This window comes from Balaenoptera musculus, chromosome 16 (genome assembly GCF_009873245.2).
Source record: "Balaenoptera musculus isolate JJ_BM4_2016_0621 chromosome 16, mBalMus1.pri.v3, whole genome shotgun sequence".
Classification (NCBI taxonomy): domain Eukaryota; kingdom Metazoa; phylum Chordata; class Mammalia; order Artiodactyla; family Balaenopteridae; genus Balaenoptera; species Balaenoptera musculus.
In genome coordinates, this window is record NC_045800.1 from 7,601,866 (window position 1) to 7,623,329 (window position 21,464).

The 21,464-nt window shown below is 59.7% G+C and overlaps 2 protein-coding genes across 3 annotated transcripts in view; one reads left to right on the top strand and one right to left on the bottom strand.

Annotated features, from left to right (window-relative positions):
* Window positions 1–14,950, top strand: part of FAM53B (family with sequence similarity 53 member B) — a 113,726-nt gene extending 98,776 nt beyond the window's left edge. For both annotated transcript variants that reach the window (XM_036828739.1, XM_036828740.1), the window contains exon 5: window positions 11,183–14,950. In XM_036828739.1, the coding sequence (XP_036684634.1) occupies window positions 11,183–11,545 (363 nt within the window). In that variant the 3' untranslated portion in view covers window positions 11,546–14,950. The remainder of the gene's footprint in view (window positions 1–11,182) is intronic.
* Window positions 14,951–15,460: 510 nt separating this feature from the next.
* LOC118882642 (phospholysine phosphohistidine inorganic pyrophosphate phosphatase) overlaps window positions 15,461–21,464 on the bottom strand; it is a 137,567-nt gene continuing 131,563 nt past the window's right edge. The window contains 1 exon segment of the mRNA XM_036828741.1: window positions 15,461–20,118. Within this exon segment, the coding sequence (XP_036684636.1) occupies window positions 20,022–20,118 (97 nt within the window). The 3' untranslated portion in view covers window positions 15,461–20,021.

A 21,464-nucleotide genomic window follows, 5' to 3' on the forward strand; every position in this document is an offset into this window, starting at 1 on the left:
TGGCTATGCAGGTGGCCTCTGGGCCCTGCCCGGACACTGTCCTCCCTAAAGTCAGGGGCCGGGGGCTTGGAGGTGCAGAGCTTGGAAGGGGTGGAACCAAACCAGAGAGGGTGGGAGTGAGGCCAGGGCACCTGGTGGTCCTTTCCAGCGGGAGGGGAGCACTTTGTCCATTGAGAGGGTCAGTCTGTAAGGGGCCTGGGGACTGTTGGCTCTAGGAGTTTTCCGTGCCGAGGCCTGTTGGAGCAGATAAATCAGTCGTGTTTCCACAGTGTTTGCCTGCCTTTCTTTGTGATTTGTATTTTATCGTTAAGGAGGGGAGAAGAGATCCTCCCCTCCCCCCCGCACCAAATAGAAAGGAAATCCAGCTGAATCTGACACTTTGAGCTTACTCTCTGCTTTTCGTGTGTTCACCAGGTGTGGAAATATGCTGACAGGTGGAAGCGGGGGCTCTGTGTTCACACGCCCCACAACTGCAGACACCTGGCCCACACGCCCGTCCTCGGCGTGTGTCCTGACGCTCCCTCGGCACCGAGCCTCTCGCAGACATGCGGGGGCTGTTCCCCCTGACTGTTTCTGACAAGCAGCCCCCTTGCCCTGCCTTGGGGCAGGGCTGGGCAGCTGCTCTGAATGGCGGGCAACGGCCCATTTGGGCAAGGTGGGCACAGTCCAAGAGACGGGCCTTGTTTGGGGAAAGCTGGGGTTTGGGGCGCAAAGCAGCCCCAGCCCCGCCTTGGGTCACCCACAAGGCCCAGCAGTGTTCTCCCCTGGAGCGAAGACCCCAGGCCAGCCTCCACCAGGCAGGTGGGGAGCCCTGCAAACCTCTAGAACGGCGAGATGTTTCCCAGGGATTTCCCCCTGCCTGTGTTTGTGAGCCCGCCTACCAGCCCCCAGGAAAAGGCCCGCACAGCCGACTGCCTAAGGGCAGATGTCTGGCACATGTGTGGCCCGTTTGCCGTTCAAGGGTTGGGCCTTCCTGATGTTTTCACGTCTTGTGCTCGTGTGAAACTCAGATTTAATTTGGTGATTATTAAATGCAGGAACCCGGTAGAGGGGTTTTTTTTTTTTGTCTGCACAGTTTTGCAAAGTGCCATTTTTTGTGTGATGCATAAGCCTTGTTCCTGCCAATAGGAGAAAAGGAAAGTCAAAAAGAACTTTGGTGGAGAAACATTACAATGATTTAATATGGAGATGGTTTGGGAGGGGGACTTCTTTTTTTGAAAATCGGAGTGACCATTTCAGTAAGATTTTCTGGCCTGTGAGTCATCCACTTCTTCATTCCTAGCTTAGAGTGTCCTTTCCTTTTAAAATAAACACACACACATATTTTTTGATAGTACATTCACATGTTCAAAAATTAAAACAGTATACAGGGAAAGTCTTACTCCCATCCCTCCCATCCCCCGTGGCCTCAGGTTAACTCCTTATTTGTTTCCTGTGATCCTTCTAGAAATCCTTTATAAAAATACAAGCAAATAAGAAGGTTCTTGTTTTATTCTCCTTTCATATATGAAAGATAGCATGCTAACATCTAGCTTTCTGCACCTTGCTGCCTTAAATAACAGACCCTGGAATTGTTTCGGTGTCAGAGCCGAGCCGCCGCCGCCTTTTTTCCAGCACAGGAGGGTCTGTTGTGTGGACGTGCCCCACTTTTCATTCCCAGGCCCCGGCTGCGGACTCCCAAGCCGGGGGCAGTCCTCTCAGCTGTGAACTGCGTTGCGTGTGGGTCCTTTTAGACTTGCAGGTGTACCCTCTGTGGGCACATCCTGCCACTAGCGTGGCGGGTTGCAGGTTGTACGCACTTGTCGTCTGGGAGGATATTGCCCAGGTGACACTGAGGGGGGCCCGCACCGCCGACGGGTGCCCCAGGTGGTCTGTTTCCCCACCGCCGCCTCGACAGATTCTCGTCAAACGTGGATTTTGCCAACCGGATAGGTGAAAGATGGTTTCTCTGTGTCATTTTAGTTAGCATTTTTCTAATCAGTTGAGCATCTTAATAGTTAAAGGTCATTCGTATGTCCTCTGCTGTATTCATTTGCCCTTAAAAAAAATTGAGGTGTCGCTCTTCTTCTCGATTCTATATTAGATTAGTTTTTGCCTTGCTATGAGTTGCAAGTGTTTATTTCTAATTTGTTCTTTGTGTTTTGACTTTGCTTTTGGCATTCTTTAACAGCTTTATAATTCACATGCTATGCAATTCACCCATTTAAAGCAAACAATTTTAGTGGTTTTTAGTATGTTCACAGAATTGTGCAATCATCACCACAGTCAATTTTGGAATATTTTCATCATCCCCCCGCCAAAAAACCTCATACCCATTGCCAGTCACTATTCACCCTTAGCCACCCCAGCCTCAGGCAGCCACTGATCTACCTTCTGTCTCTCTGGATCTGCCTGTTCTGGGTATTTCATATAAATGGAGTCATACAGTAATGTGGTCTCTCGTTGACTGGCTTCTTTCACTGAGCAGCATAATGTTTTCAAGGTTCATCCATATTGTAGCATGTGTCAGTAACTCCATTCCTTTTTTTTTTTTTAATTTATTTTATATTTTTGGTGGCATTGGGTCTTTGTTGCTGCGTGTGGGCTTTCTTTAGTTGCGGCGAGCGGGGGCTACCCTTCTTTGCAGTATGCGTGCTTCTCACTGCGGTGGCTTCTCTTGTTGCGGAGCATGGGCTCTAGGCGTACAGGCCTCAGTAGTTGTGGCACGCGGGCTCAGTAGTTGTGGCTCACGGGCTCTGGAGCGCAGGCTCAGTAGTTGTGGCGCACGGGCCCAGTTGCTCCGCGGCATGTGGGATCTTCCTGGACCAGGAATGGAACCTGTGTCCCCTGCATTGGCAGGAGGATTCTTAACCACTGTGCCACCAGGGAAGTCCCTCCATTCCTTTTTATGGCTGAAAAATATTCCTACCACATTTTATTTATCCATTTGCTAATTGGTGGACATTTGGGTTGTTCCCTCTTTTTGGATATTATGAATAATACTGCTGTGAATGTTGACATGCATGTTTTTGTACGGGCATGTGTTTTCATTTCTCTTGGGTATATACCTAGGGGTGGAATTGCTGGGTCCTGTGGTAACTCTGTGTTTAACATTTTGAGAAACTGCCAGTCTGTTTTCCAAAGCGACTGCACAATTTTACAATCCCACCAGTGCTTTTAGCATTTTTTGACGTGTATACATTTTTTATCAAATTTATTAATTATTTCTTTTATGGCTCTGAATGTTGGATTTTAGAAAGCCTATAAAGGAATTCTCCTATGTTTCCTTCCAGTGTTTTTATGGTTTTATATTGCAGTATTTGGTCTATGTGGAGCTTCTCCCGTATGTGGTATGAATATGGAGCCAACATTTTTTTTTTCTTTTTTAATATGTCTACCCACTGGCCTCCCTACCAGCTATTGAAAATTCCATCTTTTTCTCTCTGCTTTGAGATTCCACCTTTATCATATGCTAACCTGGGGCTATTTCAGAACATTCTCTTCTATCTCATTAGTCCCTGTGTGTCCTCATATAGTAGTATACTCCTAATTTTGAGGCTCTGTAGTATGTTTTAGCATCTGGTAAGACACGTCTCTCCTAATTGTTCTTCGCAGAGGCTTCCTGATGATTCTCACCTGTTTATTTTCCCAGTGAAAACTGGAGAATCAGCTTGTCTTGCGATGGGGGGCGGGCTGCTGGAGCTGTTGCAGATCGGGATTGGGTTAGACTTCTGAATTAACTTGGGGAGAATTCACACCTGTCTGAGGTCGAGTCTTCCCGTCCACAGACAGGATGTCTATTTGTTCAAGCCCACGTTTGTGTTCTATAAGGTTGTCTTCCTATCTCTTTTCTCTATCTCTTGTATTTTTATTCCTAGAGATTTCACCTTTCGTGTTGCTGGCATGTCTTCTGGCTCCTTTGAAAGCAGGTTTTGGTTAAAAAGGACAGTGGGTTTGACCATCTAGAGTATAGATTCTGTTCCCAAAGCCGAGCCCCTGACCCCTTGGCTGTGCAGTGCTATCCACGGAGAGCCACGGGCCCCCCACCTTAGCCTGAGCACGGCGGGGTGGGCGCAGCGGGGAGGAGGGAGCTCCGGTTTGCCAAGCACCTCCTTGGCCTCTTACGTGGTCTCAATGCAATTAACCCTCCAGACAATTCTGTGACTTCGTTTGGGGCTCATATTAGCCTCATTGTACAAATGAGAAACTGAGGCTGAGAAGTTTCAGGACTTCCCAGGGCCCCCAGAGGGCCAGGGTTCCAGCCCAGGCTTGTCCAGCCTCTTCTAGGCCGCCATCCTGCCTGAGGATCGAATGTTCTCCTGAGCTCGACCCGGAAGTCAAGGGCACTGGTTGCATATCAACCAGCTGTGGGATTTGGGGCAAGTCTCTTCCCTTCCCTCGGTCTCCGTCTGCCTATCTGCAGATAAGGCTGTTAGACTGATTGGCGATTTGCCCGTTTTTCCAAAAAGCATCCCCTTTCTCTGGAAGCCAATGTCCGAACAGAGAATGGAGGACTGGGCTGAGAGGGTCCCAATGCTCTGCAGTCCTGTCTCCCTGTGCCTTGACCTGGCCCTTGGAGCACCCAGCTCCAGGCAGCTGAACAAAACCCAGGGCCCGCTGTCCCCTCTGGGGCCTTGGACCCACCTTCAGTGCCCCCAGTCCTGGTGCAGAAGCCGCCCCCAGGGTCCCCATGCGTCCCGGCAGTGCGTTAGCCTTGGTCCCCCCGCCAGCGCCCTGTGTGCTTTGGAAAGGTCCCTCGACTTTTGTCAGGCAAAGAATTCCCTCCACGCCAAGCTGAGAGCGAGGCGGTTTCACAAGTCCTGTCCTGAGTGTGTGCTGGCCAGAATGCACACCGCAGAAAGAAAATGTTTGTTTTCTAATTGTGAGCTTGCCGGGAGGCCCCTTGCCATTGGCTTCCGCGCCTTCTGCGTCCAGGCGGGCCATCTGCCGCCCCGGGGCCTGGTGCAGAAACAGCGTTTGCCGCAATGTGGCCTGAGCAGAGAGGGGCTCTGGACCACGGGGTTGGCCACCATTCAGAGGACGTGCCCACAGCGTCCCGGGACCTTAGGGCTGTGCGGATACACAAAGTCGAGCCCCCGGGGCCAACCCAGTGGGTCCTTCCTTCCCATCCCACCGGGCTGCACTAGCACCTCCTGTGAGCCGGCCCCTGAGCCAGGCGGTGGGGTGCGGGGTCAGGGCCGCAGGGGACCAGCAGGGGACACGTGGGCTCAGGCTGGCTTCTGCAGGGGATGACGCTCCTGCAGGGTTCTAGCGGATGAGGAGGAGCCCGCCAGGTGACAGGTGCTCAGGAAACATTTGTGTCCTCTGCAGCAGTGAGCTGAGGAAAAAGGCCCAGGAAGGCAGGGACTTCCTAGTAACTGCCAGGGCCATCCTTCCACCCCCCCCCCCAGATATGTCCTGCCCTCCCCTGGCTGTTTGATTCTAGAGCCTGTGATCTGGGAAGAACCTCAAGTGTCCAGTGCCAACTCCGAGGTGCTCCCTGGGCCCCAGAGGCTCCTCCCTTCAGGCAACTTCATTTTCTGCTTTCAGGCCTCGGCGACCCAGCTTCCCTATCTGGGCTGTATGGCTGGCGTTGCCCTTCTTCCTGAGCTAGGGAAGCAGTCCAGGCTCTAAAGGGCTGCCTCTTGGGGGGTCCAAAGGTAATAAGCATGTCACAGAGACGGGCTGGGCCCGACACAGACCTGAGGGAGCAGGAAGTGGAGCGGGGCTGGGTCCTGAGCACGGTGATAGGATGCCTGGAGCACCCCTGGAGCAGGGTCCAGCTGCGCCCACTACCCTCCAGCTGCGCCCACCACCTCCAGCTGCGCCCACCACCTCCAGCACCTGCCTGACACCCGACACCAGACCCGCAGCTCTGAGCTGGGGCAGCCCACCACCCTGACCCTTTGGGCTCTGGGGCTTCCTATGAGAGCCAGTCCAGCCTTCATGGGAAATTCCGATTTACCAAAGATGGATTAAAGATAGGCCCCAAATAAGCCGGTGCCGTTTTCTCTTTTCTGAGATAGTTTAAAAGACAAAACAAAACAAAACCGCCACCCCAGGAAACCACATGCCTCACCGCCCTGGCTGTCTCTGTGCCAGCTTCCAGCACAAATGAGACTTAGAAAATTTCCAGGCCGCTAGCCACTCTCATGGCCTGGTGTTTTCTTGATACTTGGAGAATTCTGCTCTCATGAAAGTGTCTGCTTGGGGGAGGAAATGCCTCCGCTTAGCCAGGGCCCTAGCCCAGCAGCTTGCATCAGAGTGGCTGCAAGGCTCCAGAAGCCTGGGCCAGGCGAGGACCCGGTCTGCTCGTTCTGCCTGGCTGGTTGGGCTTGTTTATGCCCCTCTTTCTAGAGGGATTTGAGGTGGTTCCCTAAAAATCAGTAACACAGAGAGATCCATGAATTGGATTACAAAGAGGGAGATAGCATTAGAAAGAGGAAAAGCAAATGAGCCAGCCTCAAAGGATGGTGCTGGAAGAGGGAAGCTGGGGGACTCTGTCACACTTCTTGTCTGAGAAGGGGAAGCACACGTGTGCCTTGGGGAGACATGTTCTGTCCCAGCACGATGCTGAGAAGTTGTTTAATGTGGGCACGACGATGAGGCCCCAGGCTGAGCAAGGAGAGGTCCCAGCAACCACTGATCCCCAGTAAACGCAAGGCAGGCTGGTCCTGACAGGTGGACTCCTGACGGTGTCTGACGGTCAGCCTCTGAGCAGCACCTGGCATTCCTGTTCCGGAAGGAACAGCAGTACCGATGAGCAGTTGATTCAGAGTGCTGTCACCTCCCGTCTTAGGTCGGCTCCTTGGAAGCAGAGCTTCAGCCGGGAATCTGGTCCCAGAGATTAGGAGGCCCTTGGGAGAAACCTGTAGGAAGTGAGGGAATCAGACAGGCCGGGGAAGGAGCCCTCAGCCTCACCCAGGGGGGCCCAGCAGTGTGAAGAGCGCCTGGGATTTGACCCCCCAGGCCCGGGTCAGCTCCAGAACCCGTATCGGCCAGTCACTGGCTGTGGGCTGTCCCGGGAGGAAGGGACAGGGGAGCTGTGCCAGGCGCTGAGGAACGGGCTTCCATGGATGGGGCCCCAGCAGCCCCGCTTCGCATCCATTTTCTCGTGGGACCCTTGCAATGGCCCAGGGAGGCAGCCAGGCCAGTGACGACTGTTCATTTCCCAAATGAGGCGACTCTTGTCAGTGGAGGAGCCAGTCTTGGGCGAGTTCCTCCGACCCCAGACCCTGCATCCCGCGCTCCTCCCCTGGGCCACGTGCGCCACGCTCCCGAGGCCTTCCCGGTTCAAGGGCAGGATGGGGTCCAGGGAGACGGGAGTGAGGAAAACAGCCTGTCCTCCTTAGGGCAAGACGACCAGGAGAAAGGGGGCTGCCACTGCCTGCTCTCAGCCGTGGCACCCCACAGTCTGCCTTGCCCTTGGCCCTGGGCTGCCTGCCCCAGGCTGGCACTTGGGGAGGGGACAGAGCTCATGGCCCAAGGCTCGGCAGGGTGGGTGGGGGCCGGCGTGCACAGAAGGACGGGGCGAGTCCGTTAAGTTAATGTGAGGTTCCCGAGGGGGGATTTGGTTTTCAGATTGCAGCTCAAGGCAGAGGTGCCCTCAGCTGGCGAGGGGCTGCGTCCTCCTCGGCCTCTTCACAGTGTGGGCACTTGGGGCTGGGTGTGGACGGCGGGTGCGGACGGGAGCCGGGCCTGGCCCTCGGGGTGCTCTCACTACCCGGGTCTGGTGGGCCTCTGTCTGCAATGAGGGCTGCACAGAGTTCCAGCGGGGCTGAGCCCAGAAGAAGACTTTGTCTCAGTCCCCAGGGCCTGGCCAGGGGCCTGCCACCCAGAAGGAGGGGATGGGAGCAGACATCTGCACAGAAGGGCTGTGCAGAGAAGGGGCCGTTGCTCCTGACTTGGGGAGGCTGGGTGGGTGGGCTGAGACACGGCTGCCTGTACCTGAGGCCTGGCAGTTCTGATGGAAGCAACTTGACTTTCAGGGGCTCCATTCCAAAGTCGCTCCAGACTCTAGGACTGGGGTGCTGAGCAGTGTCTCCAGCCACTAGCCTGAGGCCACATGGATGGTTCTCTCTGAGCTTTGTTACCTGGGCAGGCCCGTGCCCAAGTAGGCGGCCCATCCCTGGGCCAAGGCCGGGTCTCAAGAGAACAGAGTTTGGCGTAGGGGGGACTATATATCCCAAAGCAACCATTTCACCCTGGAAAGATGTGTTCACACAGTGCTTTGAACTTGTTTGGAGCTTTGCAGCTTTCCTCAGACATTTTTGAGGGCACACAGGCCTCCAGGCCTCCAACAGGCCTGTGCAGCATTCTTGCGTGGGAGCTGGGCTTTGGGGAGCGCGAGCCGCCAGGAGAGGCTGGGCGGGACCCTGCCCGCAGGGCCGCGCCCTGGATGCCAACACAGGATGGGCCCTCCTGGGATGGAGCCTGGGCCGGACACACACTGCCCCATTGTGCAGGTCACATTCCTCCCCGGCAGGTGGGGCGTGCCACCGGCTGGGACATTCAGCAGGTTTTCACTGTGGCTGAAACAGCTGAGTTTTGAGTCAACAACGTTTTCAACGTGACACTGGCTTTGTAGCCAAGGAGTAGGTGCCTTTGAGGACTGTCAGATGGTGGGGTTCAGCGGCATCCTGGGGTTTGCTTGTGACAACATTCACCAACCAAACCTCGCAGCTTCTTGCCCTGCTGCAAAGCATAAAGGACCCAGTTATTCCAGACATTCAGAACGGGGGTCGCCCGGGTGCCCTTGGCCCAGCCCTTATTTGTCAGGTGGGCCAAGGCCCAGAGGTTGGAAGGTCTTGTCTGAAGCCATCAGGCCTGTGTGTGGCGGAACCCAGGACTGTAACAGTCTCTCTGACCTCAGCCCTCGCCAGGGCACACTTGAGGCAAAAGCTGCATCTCTGGAAGGTTCCCGCAAACTGGGGTCCCCAGCACCCTGCTGCTGGCCTGGCTGCTGTTTAACATGATAAGCGCCCAGACACGCGCTGTCACGTTTGCCATGAAGTCAGGCACCCGCCTGCACCTTAGTTAACACACGTTCCTAGGGCTGAGGGCATCAAGGTCTCGGCATCACCTGTGACCCATTCACGGCACGTCGGGTTTACGCTGGGCGCTATTATTTGTAACAGGGGTCACACTGCCATTCGCGGAAATTCCTTACACACCGCTGCTTCTATAGGCCCGGGCTGAGCCATCCTCCCTCTTTCTTGTCTCCCTACCCAGTTCTCCTTTCGGCTGGCTCAGGTCTAGGCCAGTCAGGAGAGTGGCTGGGAGGCAGAAGGGGCCTAAGGGACCCTCCCGTCGCAGGCATCTGGGGCCTCTGCCCACACACGGTATTAGGTTTGTGTTCTGACCTGAGGACACGGAGGATCTTGGGGGCCGTTTTGCACGAGGAGCTGCCTCTGGCCCTCTGCTGTGGCAGCGGAGGGAACGTGCCCTGTGCGGACTGGAGCCTCAGCGAGCCCCACGTGGCCCAGGAGGGGCACCGCGAGGGTCCCCAGTCTGGCTCCCACCACGACCTGGGCCAGCATCTCAGGTCTGATTGGTGGCCCAGCCCTTCTTTCCTCAATCCCAGCGCCCCCCACCCCGCCAGTACCCCAGCCTCCCTTTCTCAGTTAATCAAAGGATTCCAAGACGAGCAAACCCATCAGAGCGGTTTCCGCCGTGGCGCCGGTAGGGACGGTGAGCGCGTGCACGGCAGGCCCGGCCACTTTCCTCCAGAGAGAGCGCCTTTCATTTTCCATCTGCCAAGCCTGTTGCAGCAGCTGGCCCGCTGTGACAGCTGGTGGTCACCTTTATTTCAAAGTGACATACAGACACTGCCGCCTGTGAAAGGACCGGGGCCCTCGGGACAGGCCTGTGACCTTGGCATTGGCAGACGTGCGGTGCTCCCCGCGCCCCCGAGTCCCCAGCGTGTACAGGGAGGAAGCCAAAGCCTGGATTCCCTCCTGCTGCCTTCGACACACGTCTCTCCTGTCTCGTCCCGAGAAGGCACAGCACTGTTGCTGGTCCTGTTGGGGACCCGTGGGGCTGGGCCGTGGGCACCCTCGTCCGTACAGCTCTCCGTCCTGACTCTGTGCTCAGCCGTGAGAGCAGGTGTGTAGCTGAACCCATCTGTGTGCAGTGCCGGGCCTGCCCCCTCTTGTGAGTGGGTGGCCCCAAGCACCCTTGGGCCGTGTTCAAGCTCTGCCCACCACGGGCAGGCCCTAGGCTGCCTCCTCCAGGCTGGCCCCTTGCAGAGGCAGAGCCTGGCGGGTGCAGAGCCCTTGGCAGCCACATTCTCTCATGGGGGGGCTCAAAGGTCCTGTGGGACAGGCAGGGACCATCACTCGCCTCTTACAGATGAGGCAGCCGGGGCCTAGGGAGGCTGAGGGGTCTCTCCGCGGCCCCCAGCTGTGAGCCCGGCCCCTTCCCCAGCAGGGCTGCAGCATCCGTCACCTGAGTGCCTGTTGAGGGCACAGGAGCCCAGGGCTCAGGTGGAAACCAGCCCCCTGGGTGGCTGTGATGTGCACCATGTGGACGTCAACCCAACCCCCCTGGCCCATGTCCCCTCCTATCACGGCGAGAGGGTGGCATGGGCACCGTGCCCCCTTTGTGCAGCAGTGCGGCCTGGCGGTGTTTCCGTTTGCGTCAGTAAATCCGCTCCTGCCGTGTTCTTCTAATGGCTAAAGAGGCTTCCCTTGTCTGAAAAGACATGCTTTATGGAACCCTTATCGCAGGGAATCTGGGTCACTTTCTTCTTTTCAATTTAACAGCGTGACGAGGACCGTTCATGTCACTGAATTTCTGCATGCGTTCGGATTGTTTTCTTCAGATAAAAATTCTAGAAGTGAAATTGCCTGATGAAGGGTTCAGATCCGTTTTCAGAAAGGTTGTGTGTGAAGGGCTCTGGGCATGCCAGTACCCCCAGAACTGGGTGTTAGCAAGCTAGTCCTCTTTGCCAATTTGCAGATGAATAACTGCACCTCGCATTTTCTTTATTAACATGGTGTTCACCGGCCAGGGGTATTTCTTCATACGTTATCCTTGTCCTTGCCCAGGTCGGGGAGGAGGCCGGGACTTGGGTGGTCTTCCGCTGCCCGGCGGGCCCACCAGCAGATAGCCCCAGGGGCCTGGGTCTGGCTGGCTGGGGCATGCGGTCCTTGGTTTCCAGGAACGTGACCCTGAGTGACGTGTGTGTCTGTCTCCCCCACAGAACTGTCAGACCTTCAGCAGCCTCAGCTGCCTGAGCGCAGGGACGGAGGACCGCGGCCCTCACAGCCCCTTCGCCCTCCACATCAGCAGCACCAGGTCCTGGACCGCCTTGCTCTCGGCCTCCGGCACGGGGGGCAGGACCCCCGCCGGGACCCCGATCCCCGAGCCTCTGCCCCCGTCCCTGGACGACCACCCCGCCTGCCAGGAGGAGCCGTGCTGCGAGGAGGCGGGTGGCTGCGCCCTAGGCGAGGGCTGCGGTGGGCGTGGGGAGCCGGGCACGGCCTGGCGGGACCGCGGGGCCGTCCGCAATAGCCCCTGCTCCCTGGACGGCGAGCTGGACATTGAGCAGATAGAGAACAACTGAGGGGCCCCGGTCGGCGGCGGGGCGGGCAGGGCAGGGGGTGCGCTAGAATCCACGGGTCTCCCGCCCCCCACTCCCGCCGGGCGCTGGGCGGGTCCCCCGGGGGAGCCCCACTCCTGGGCCTGATCAGCGCTTCCTGGAAGGCCTCGGGGCCCAGGAGCGAGCCCACCACCTCCCCAGACGCCGTCCCGCCCGCGGGGTCCCGGCCCAGCACCAGCCGCCTGGCCGGGCCCGCGGTGCAGGGTCTCAGCCTTTCACCAGCACCGCACCCACGCTCCGTGGAGCTGCCACGGCCAGGAGAGAAGCTTCTTGGTTTCGGTCGCCTTCCCCCTCTTTCCCAAGCGTCCCAGCCGTCCCCGCTGGGCAGTCCCGTGGCGCTGCGGCAGGGCCGGCCCGCTCTACGCGCTGACGCCGGCCCGGGTTTCCGCCCGGGCTCGGGTCCCTCCGCTGGGGTCACGGCCCTTCTCGGCCTCCTGCTCAGGTTCAGTGGGGGGGAGTCGGCCCACAGCGCCCTCCCTCCCTCAGTCGTATTCCGTGCCTTCTCTCCCAGGTCTCCCGCTTGGGGCCTGGGCGGGGTCGGGAGAGGCTTCCTTCCGTGGTGACACCAGAACCGTTTAGCCTTAATGCCAAGTGCGGGGGACAGCGGCCCTGGGCTGCCGGGCGGCCTCCACATCTGGACTCTCAGGGTCCAGGGAACAACTCGGGGCGCTCGTTAGAGGCCGTCTAGTTGGGTAGACATTTGGTGGCTCTGTTGGCCGAAAAGGCAGAGCCACGAGCCCCTCCTGCGGCGTGGACGGCCCGGCCCCGGGCTCCCTGCCGCTCTGGGGGCTGCTCTGGCAGGGTCGGCAGCTGGCAGCCATTCTCCGTGACCAGCCTGTCACGGAGTGTCAGGTGAGTGGAGCGATGTCACCATAAAAGGGCGACCTCTTGAAAACGTCCTCAGGAAGCAGGACGTCTGTGCCGGCACACAGCCCCAGGCCCCGCGCTCGTTTCGGGCCGGAGGGCGTCTGCTGGCCGCTCTGGGGCCCCGCCGCCTTCACGCGCAGGCTCGTTGTCGGTGGGCCGGGTGGGCCGGGGGGCAGAGCGCGGCGAGTGCCTCTCCCCGCCGCAGGCACAGAGCGAGACGCGCGCGCACCCTCCCCGGCTCCGGGCCCCCCGCCCCCCGACGTCTCCCTCCCAGACAGCTCCTCTCCAGCCCCGCGTGCACACGTGCCACCTGGGCTCTGCTGCCTTGGAATCTGGCTTTCAGCAGCTTGGCGCCTTCCTCAGACGATAGCAGTTGGGCCGGCTTGTGAGCGAGTGGCCCTTTATCCCGTGAGGCTGAACATACCTGCGCGTTCCCTGGAGCTCGCTGCCGCGACAGAGGCTCTCTCGGAGTCACTTTGCTCCTGCACTTCTGTTCACGGCGGATGCCTCACCGCGCAGGTCGAGTACAAGTGGCTCTCGCTTTCTTTCCACTGAGGAGAGAGACAGTATTTGGGAAACTTTACTTAAACCTTTACTTTTTTACATCAAAAGCGAGGGGGCTCCAGTTCTCATGTATAGTTGGCTTTTCTTAAAAATCAGCCATAAGATGCTTGCAGAAAACCCCAACTCCGTGGCCCCCCAAGATTGTGTTGAAAGCCTCAGGTTGTAGAGCGTAACGGGTGTGCGGGTGCTGGGCAGGTCCCTCCAAAGGCACGTTCCCCTGGGGAGCCTGGGGAGTCGGACCAGGCAGCCGGCGGCCCTGGGTGGGCCTGATCCCCGCCTGGTGGCTCGTCGTCTTACAGCTGATCCAGAGGAGGCTGGGGCAGCTGTTCGGTGGCGTCCAGTGACCAACGTATGAATTCACAGAGTACGTGCTGGCGCCTCACGGCCTCAGAAAGCCTGGGGTGGGAGGTGTTGACACCTGGCCCGCACCAAGAGTGGCCATAGAGGGCGCATGCAGGACAGCAGTCCTTCCTGGGGCAGGACAAGCAGGATCCCGCCTCCCTCACCCACCGAGAGGGGCGAGACTCAGCCAGGATGGGCCTTTCCTCGGGGCCGGGAGGGAAGGCACCTGGCAGTGGGTGGGTGTCACAGGCCTGTGGTGCAGGGGACTCCCTTGGACCCTGCCGGTCACCTCCCCCCTTCCCAGGCCTGGTGGCAGGGAAGGACAGGCAGTGGCCCCATCGTCCCCACATCCCCGCAGGCTGGTCCTATCAACCCAAAAGGCAGAAGGGATCCCAGCCCAAGGCAGGGTTTGGCCCTCTCCAGCCGCCTCAGGCCTCTCTTGGCTGTTCCTGCCCCAACCGAAGCTCCTCGCCAAAGCCCACGACAGCAGCAGGGAGGGGAGAGGATGGCCGGTGACCCCTCTCGGAGAAAGAGATGGCCTTCCGGTGGCTTCATGTCGGTCTTAATTGAAGAGAGCAGACCTCATCTAGAAGGTGCTGCCACGCTGCCAGAGGCCCATCTGTGCTCTGCCCCTCTGGCACCGGGAATTTGGTCTTGGAGGGAGGCTGCCTCTGACCCCAGGGGGCTGCCCGGGGGGGGCAGCAGGCGGCCTGGTGGGCCCCCCCAAGCCTCACTTCTGCGGGGGCCCCGCCTCTTGCAGCCCATGCACTCCTGCCTCTGAGGAAGTTGAGAGCCGGGAGGGAGGGCCGTGTCAGGCCGTCCGCGGCCCCGGGGGCCCTGAAGGACAAGAACGGGGTCGTGGATGGGGAGGGGGGCTTCCTGTCGCGGGGCATCCCTGCTCACTCCAGAGGGAGCGCCTGCTAGAGCCGCTGGACTCATGGGCTGCTGCCTGTGGGGGCCGGGCCGGGCCGGGGGCCAGGGCCACAGCCTCGCCGTTTACATTACCGCAAACCCTCTTGCCTTACTCACGGTGGAGGCCGGGGTCCAGCGCAGGGCCCACAGGCAGACACGACATCCAGGCCGCAGGAGAGCTTGTTCTGATCATGCATACGAATTTTCATTCTCAGAAAGCCTTACTTTTCAGCAAAATTTTTGTAGCAGGAAAGTCTTGTGAATTTGTACGCGGAAAGAAAATTTAAATAAAGGAAAAGTCCACCTTAGAAAAAAAACAAACCCAACATCCAAATGGGTCTCCAGGCAGGGTTGGCGTGTGCGTTTCCGCACTCCGGCTGGCACTGCCGGGGGCCTCAGCGCAAGCCTTGGATGCCCCGCCGCGGGCTCAAGTCGCGTGTGCTCTGGCCTCGGGGCCGGTCACCCAAACGATGACCGCTTCAGGCCCCGCGGCCTGGGGCGCGAGCGGTCCCCCCCCTGCTCCGGGCGCTGGGGCGGCAGCCCGGCCAGGGCGGTGCCTCCGTGTAGGCAGTTGTGCCACGTCTTGCCACGGCCACACAGTTGGCCAGACCCCTCCCATTGGTGCCAGAGAAAACCATTCCTCTTGAAAGAGAAGAGAAAAAGATTAAAAAAAAAAAAAAAAAAGAAAAAAAATCCCAGACCGCAGCAGAGATCTTGTAGCCTAGGTAGGATAGTCTGACCTTCTAGCATAGTCTCTTTGGCAAAGAAATTGTGTTTCAGTGCGGGGGGGGCGATGTCCCGGGGCGCGGGGACGGCGAGTCGGCGGTCTCTGGGGCCGTGTGCGCTTTCCCAGCTGTACCTCGTGGGCACTGGGGAGCCTCAGGAAGTGTGGCGGCCAGGACGGGCAGTGTTGGGCCAGGTCCCTGCCCGGGGCGAAGCGCTGGGTGCAGAGGCGCTGGGTCTGTCCCCACCTCCACCCACCGCAGCCTGTCCTCCGCACGGGCCGCGACTGTCTTGCACTAGAGCCGCTCTAGTCTCTCAGGAATTTGCTTGTTACTTTTACTGTGTAAATAAAGCTTCCTGGTTCAATACCCAGCTGCTGGGAGCCGGCTGTGTGCTTTCTGTTGGGTGTGGCAGATCGGAGGGTCCCCCCTCTGCCTTTGGGACCCTTCGCTCTGGACTGGCACGGGCAGAGCCTGGGCCCTTCTGTCCCCTCCGAGCCTCAGGGTCAGGTCTGTAAAACGGGGCTAGTGGACATCTCAGAGCTGTCGAGAGGCTCAGGTGCAGGAGGCTGTGAGCGACCACGACGGGGGTGCTGGCCACTGCCACGGCTGTGATCCCGGGGGCGCCCAGCACCGTGGCAGGCAGTACCTGTGTGTTCCGGGTGGAGATGCCTGCCAGGCAAGGCCTCGCAGCAGTTGCTCCAGGGTGCACTGCTGCAGGGCGCCTGACCTGGAGCCCTGTGGGCCTGCGGGGCCCCCCGCCCACCAGGGTAGCCAGGGAGGGGGCGCAGGCTGGGACCCCACGCTCCTCGGAGGGCAGCACGGCTCGGATCTGTGCTGCTCGTGCCGAGGGGTCGCCAGCGCTCACAGCTCAGCTCAGAGTGGGCTCCAGGGCACACGGTCCCTGTGCCTGGCCCCCAAGTCAGGGACCCCTCGCTAACCAAGCTCAGGAGACCAGGATGTTTGCAGCCTCGAGGACAGGCTTAGGGAGGCTTCTGTCATTTCTATAACCCAAGGTTGGCCCACATCATCTGACCGCAGAGGTTTTGCCTGGAGATCTATTAGGTCCTGAGGGGATGCGCTCTTTGGGAACGAGACAGAAGAGCACCCCGTCCAGGCTGTTCTTGTTTTCGCTTTAGCAGCCGTTCCTTATTCAAACAAAAAGTTCACGAAGCAGGTGAAGCAAGGCTGCTATGGCTGAGGGTGGGGGTGAGAGGAGCAGCCTTGCAGCCCCGAAGCCCAGGGGCCCCGGGACCCAGCCTCACGTCCCCCATGACTGGCAGGGGAGGCTTCCACAGAGTGGCCCCGGATGGACCTACAGCCCTGATAGCTCCTTACCTGCCCCCCTCAGGTGACAACCCTGGCCGTGCTCGGGTCTGGATCTGGGTCTGGTGCCGGCCCTGCTGTCGGGGCATGGCCCGGATGGAGCAGAATCTCCCCGGCTCAGCTCACCCAGTGGTGCCTCCCCTGTGGCAGGGGGAGGACACCGTCTCGGGCACAGGCTCTGGGGCTCACTGGGCAGCAGCTCAAATGCCCTGCCGTTGGGTCCGGCTGCAGGTCTCTGGACCTGGCCCCGCTGTGGACCGCCTGCAGCTGACACGGGCACCGTCTGTGGGCCACCAGGACATACGCTGGCTCCAGGCAGCCTCCTCATATGCAGACAGGGCTTGTAAGACTCTCGGGGCTTAAATGAGAGAATCAACACCAAACCCCCACCCCAGTACCACACTAGACAGACAGTACAATCCAGACTGTGTTAAAACATTTATCTCCACGTGGAAAGAGGGGTGAAAGGAAATGCATCCAGATATTAACAGTGGTCAGGCTCTGAGTGACTTGGGTGGTTCCTTTGTAAACTTTTCTGTTAACGTTCCTATAGTAAAACATATTGCTTTTATAATCTTATTTTTTAAAAAAATCAAAACTTAAGAAAAAATGAGATGATACAAAGTGTCCAGTATGTTGATCATCTAAAGCGGGACAGTTCTGAGCGGGAAAGCGGGACCTAGTGGATACTCACGCTGGGTGGGAGGTGGCACCGTGAGCACCCAGCAGGCACCCACGCGTGTCCCTCCCAGCGTCCCCACCCCTGTGCCCCTTCTTCGTGCCACTGCCCGCCTGCTTCCCTGAGAGGGGCAGGCGTGGCCCAGTGGGTAGGCCAGGCCTTTGCAGGGACCTCGTTCACCTGATCTGAGGAGGAGAGAAGCGCCGCAGCTGTCTGGGCCCCATAGTGGGCACACACCTGCCGGTGAGGACTCGGATCCCTCAGCCTGGCTCCCAGCTCCCGGCAGGGCAGCGAGAGGATGGTGTGGATGTCCTCCTGGTGCCACGCCCCTCTCCTCTCCCGTGCGAGTTTGGCTGGAGCCGCCATTGCCCTGCCCCAGGGTCAGCCTGGGACTTTCTTGGGACCCGGATCCAGCCAGGCCTGGACTTGGAAGCCTCGTAGATGATAAACTCTTGCTGGATTAACCCAGTTTGAATCGGGTTTTCACGCAGGGCTGGTACCGTGTGGACGCTTGAGTTGGGAGATCTGGGGGTAGGTGAGGCCCTTGTGCCCCCGTCCTGCCCTCTTCTCCGCCCCACCCGTCCCTACCCCTTCCAGCAGCTCTGCTGGGTGCCCCCAGAGCCTGGAGCGTCTGCTGGGCCTGTGGCAGATCTGGGGCGCGTCTCCTGACCACAGACAGGTTCTCAGGCCACTGCCAGCCCTGAACTCCAGCCCGACCCGTGGCCTGTGGCTCCGTCGATCTCTGGCCTGAGAACTGTCCTGCTTGGGGGCGGGCATCAGGCCAGGGCCCGACAGCTGGAAGGACCCAGGGGTGAGGCAGGTCATCCTCACTTCTGGGCAGCCCCCAGCGCGGCAGCAGGACAGGGGTCAGCGTCCCCAGTGGGGCGACGGGGCACCCTGGCCTGGCCGGGCCTGGTCCCCGGCAGGGCTCAGGGAAGGATGAGATAGCTGAGGCTCGGGGGTACATGGCGCCCCCAGAGTAGGGCTGGACCTCAATCCCGAGGCACGTTTCATCTCCACTGGGAGGATGCCAGGGCGCTCCTCGCCTGGAAAGTCATAGCCACCGGGGCCACCGCAGGTCATCCCCTGTGGAGGGATCGTGGAAGGGACTAGAAAGGGCATGGGGTGCAGGGTCAGACCTTGATTTGAGCCTCGGCTCTGCCCTTGCCAGCCGTCAGCCCGTAGGCAAGTCTTCTCCGCACCTCAGTTTCCTTATCTGTAAAATGGGGAGATGACAGTGTCCACAGAACCCACAGATCAGGGGGGCAGCGTGTTCTCCGCCCAAAGCAGGGGTCTGCGCCTGCTGCCCCTCTGAGTCCCTCTCCGTCCTCACTCCCGGGCAGCAGCTCGCAAGGGGAGGCTCCGCTTGTCCATGGAGAGCGGGACCCCCGGCCTCCTTCCTCCAGAACCACACTGCCCTGCCTGCAAGCCCCTGCCGAGGACAGCAGGCAAGGGCAGCCCACGAACAAGGAAAGAAAGACAAGAGGGAACAAACCCAACACAAGGCTGCAGGCCCGTCCGCGCACAGTCGCCTCCCAAGCCCCGGTGCCTGCTGCCCGCGCCGCGCTGGTCACTGACGAGCTGGGATTAGGGGACTCCATCCAGGAGCGGCCCATCTGCGTATTTTCCAGCTAACAGGCCAAACGCCCCTCCTCCCTCGCAAGCCAATGACCCGAGCCTGGCCGGTGGCCTCTCGTCTTGATGGAAAGACTCAGCCACCACCATTTCTTCGTAATCCTGATTTAACGGCGGCCGGCCTGGCGGGCAAGGCCTGGGGACCGCACAGCCCCCCGCCGGCCCTGGGCTCCCGTGCTGGGGACTCAGGTTCAGGGCCAAGCGTTTTATCATCATCTGCCTTCGTTTAATGGAAATCCTGTTGCGGAAGACTCACGACTTCTTTTCATGAGGAGTCTCCCAAGATTTGTCAGTGGGTTCTGGATGGATTTGGGGAGAAACAGAGCATTCAAGTTATCTGTTCTGCTGATTGAGGCTGAAACCTGAAACTCGGGCTGTGAGTGAATCTGGGAAGCCCGCGGCTCACCGCCCGCCACCTTGGGCCGCTGCGTGAGGGAAGGCCCACGCTTGCCCCGTCCACCTGGTCCCGTGGGGCCTCAGTTTCCCCCTCCATTAAACAAAGGGTTTGAGGCAGGCGAGGTGTCTCCGGGCCCTGGCCCCCTGATGTGCAGGGGCTCAAGTCCAGGGCAGGATCAGGGACGGTGCCTCCTCCCCGCCGCCCGCCCCGCGCAGTCAGAGCCAGAGTCGCTGCAGGTCAGGGCAGAGTTGATTTAACCGTTAGTTTCCGGGATGTGACACATTCAAGTCTATCGAGTTAAGGCTCCAGAAGCTACCCTCCACCTGCCACCCGGATTCCAGAGGTTACAATTCTCGCTCTGAAGGACGGCAGTCTTTAAAGTGCCCCTGGGAGCCGCTCCATTTGGGCTCCAGAGGTGACTTGGGATAGGAAAGGCGGGCTGCATTGTTTGGGGGGTTCGTGGGGAGCGCTGAGCGGTCCCTCTGACACCAGGTGAGGGCAGGGGCCGCTGGGCAGTCCCGGGGAGGCTGGCTCGGCTCTGGCTGCAAGGACTATGCTCGGGGGTCCCCGCTTTCTCCAGGCGCCTCCCTAAAACTCAAGTGCGGTTTGATAAGAGGCAGTGGGCAAACGCCCGAGTCCGATTCGGTAGCGCATTGAAAGGACTGGCCGACGGGAGAGAGAATGGGTTTGGGGATTCAACAGATGTGCCCCACCTCTTGACTTCACTAGGGAAGCACAGGCAGGGGATGGGCCAGCAGGTGGGGATCAAACTTTGCCCAGGAGGCTGGGAGATGTGACCGGAGAGGAGGAGGGAAGGGGGGTCGGCAGAGGGAGACAGAGGAGGGGCTGGTGGCTCAGGGGCAGGGCAGCCCAGAACCGCCTGGCTGGCACCCTCTCTCGCTTGCCCGTCCAGGGCAGAGGGCAGAGGGCAGTGCCTCGGATGGTCTGGGCACAGGGGAGGGTGGCAGGAGGCTAGGGGCCCTCCCAGAAGGCCTGTCACTTGTCCGCGTGCTGCAGCAGCAGGTCCACAGCCTCCGCAAGGTTGTCCACATACCCATCAGCCTTTACTTCCGGGTGGTGCTCGTCACTGGGCCTGCAGAGGGCAAGACCATAGGTTAGTGGATCTGTAAGCCCAAGGTGACCCCTCCGAAGCCACTGCCTCCCAGCATCTAGCACAGGCCTGGCCTTGCCCTCGGGAGACTTGCAGGCCCTTCTGTGCCCCATCAGGCAGGCTGGTCTTGGCCAACGGCTGTCCCTGGCCTCCCCACGCCCCAGGCCCGGCCACCGCAACTCCAGAGCACGCACACCTCCCTCCTGACTGTCCGTCCACCTAGACTCCCCCCTGTGCCCCTCCCGTTGGAAGCTTGCTCGGAGCCCCGTGGCGGTGACCACCGGCCCCTGCTCCGTCCGTGCTGCCAGCAGAAGCATCACGCCTCTGCGAGTAGGGCCCTGAGTTCAGTCCTTCTCTGAGTTTCCTGCCCAAACCCCGGGGGGCTCATGTGCCATCAGCTCAGCTCCCTCAGAGGCTGCTCCCACCCAGCAGGGGAAGCCTCCCGGCAAAGCTGCTCTCTGGCTGAGATTTGGGGGGCTAGAACCTCCCAAAGCCTTCATCCATCCCCTGCTGTATTCCCTGAGGTCCCGCTGGATGCTGAGGACCAGGGGAGCGAGACCACATGATGCGCGTGGATGCCTGTGGGGTCCGTGCAGCACCAAGGGGACCCTGTGGGGGTGCTCCATGGCGGGGGGCTGCGGGCTGAGTCCTGAAGCAGAGCAGGCTCCAGGTGGACACGTGGAGGGGGAGGGGCTCGGGGTGGGCTCCAGGGAATGTCCCCCAGAGTCTTGACAGTTGCGGGAGGAACTGGGACCTCATCCCGGGGGCAGCCTGGAGGGCTGTGAACCGGAGCGTGGGGTCCTGGTGACAGGAAGGGCCGCCCCACTGCTCGCGGGCTGGAGCTCGGCGGGGGTAGGGGCCACTCCGATTACCCCAAGGTCTGACCCAAGCGCCCTGGGAAAGCACAAGGCGCCCTCCCAGCACCAGGCCTCCACCTCGGAAGCTCCCACCCTGGCCTGGAAGGAAGTGGTTGAAGCTGGCTCTGACACCATCGTTAAAGTCAAGTTGCCCCTTTTAAGGGTTTGGCATCTATGAAGCACGTGACCCTAAAATGCTGTCCTGGGCAACGGCACCTTTTCTTTTAAAGAGCTTTCAGCCCAGGAGCCTAGAGGCCCCCTCCCCAAGGGCTGCTGAGGCCTGGGACCTGGGCAGGGGTGTAGGGGGGAGGGAAGTGCGGATACCCCTTATGACCGAGGAGGGCCCACCTCTCACTCTGCCCGGTCCCCCTTCCTGCTGTAGTCCCCAGGCACGGCCCTCCCACGTCTCACATCATGTTCTCCTTCCATCCTTGGGGAGGAGGCAGGTGCCCCCCTCTGACAGGTGAGGAA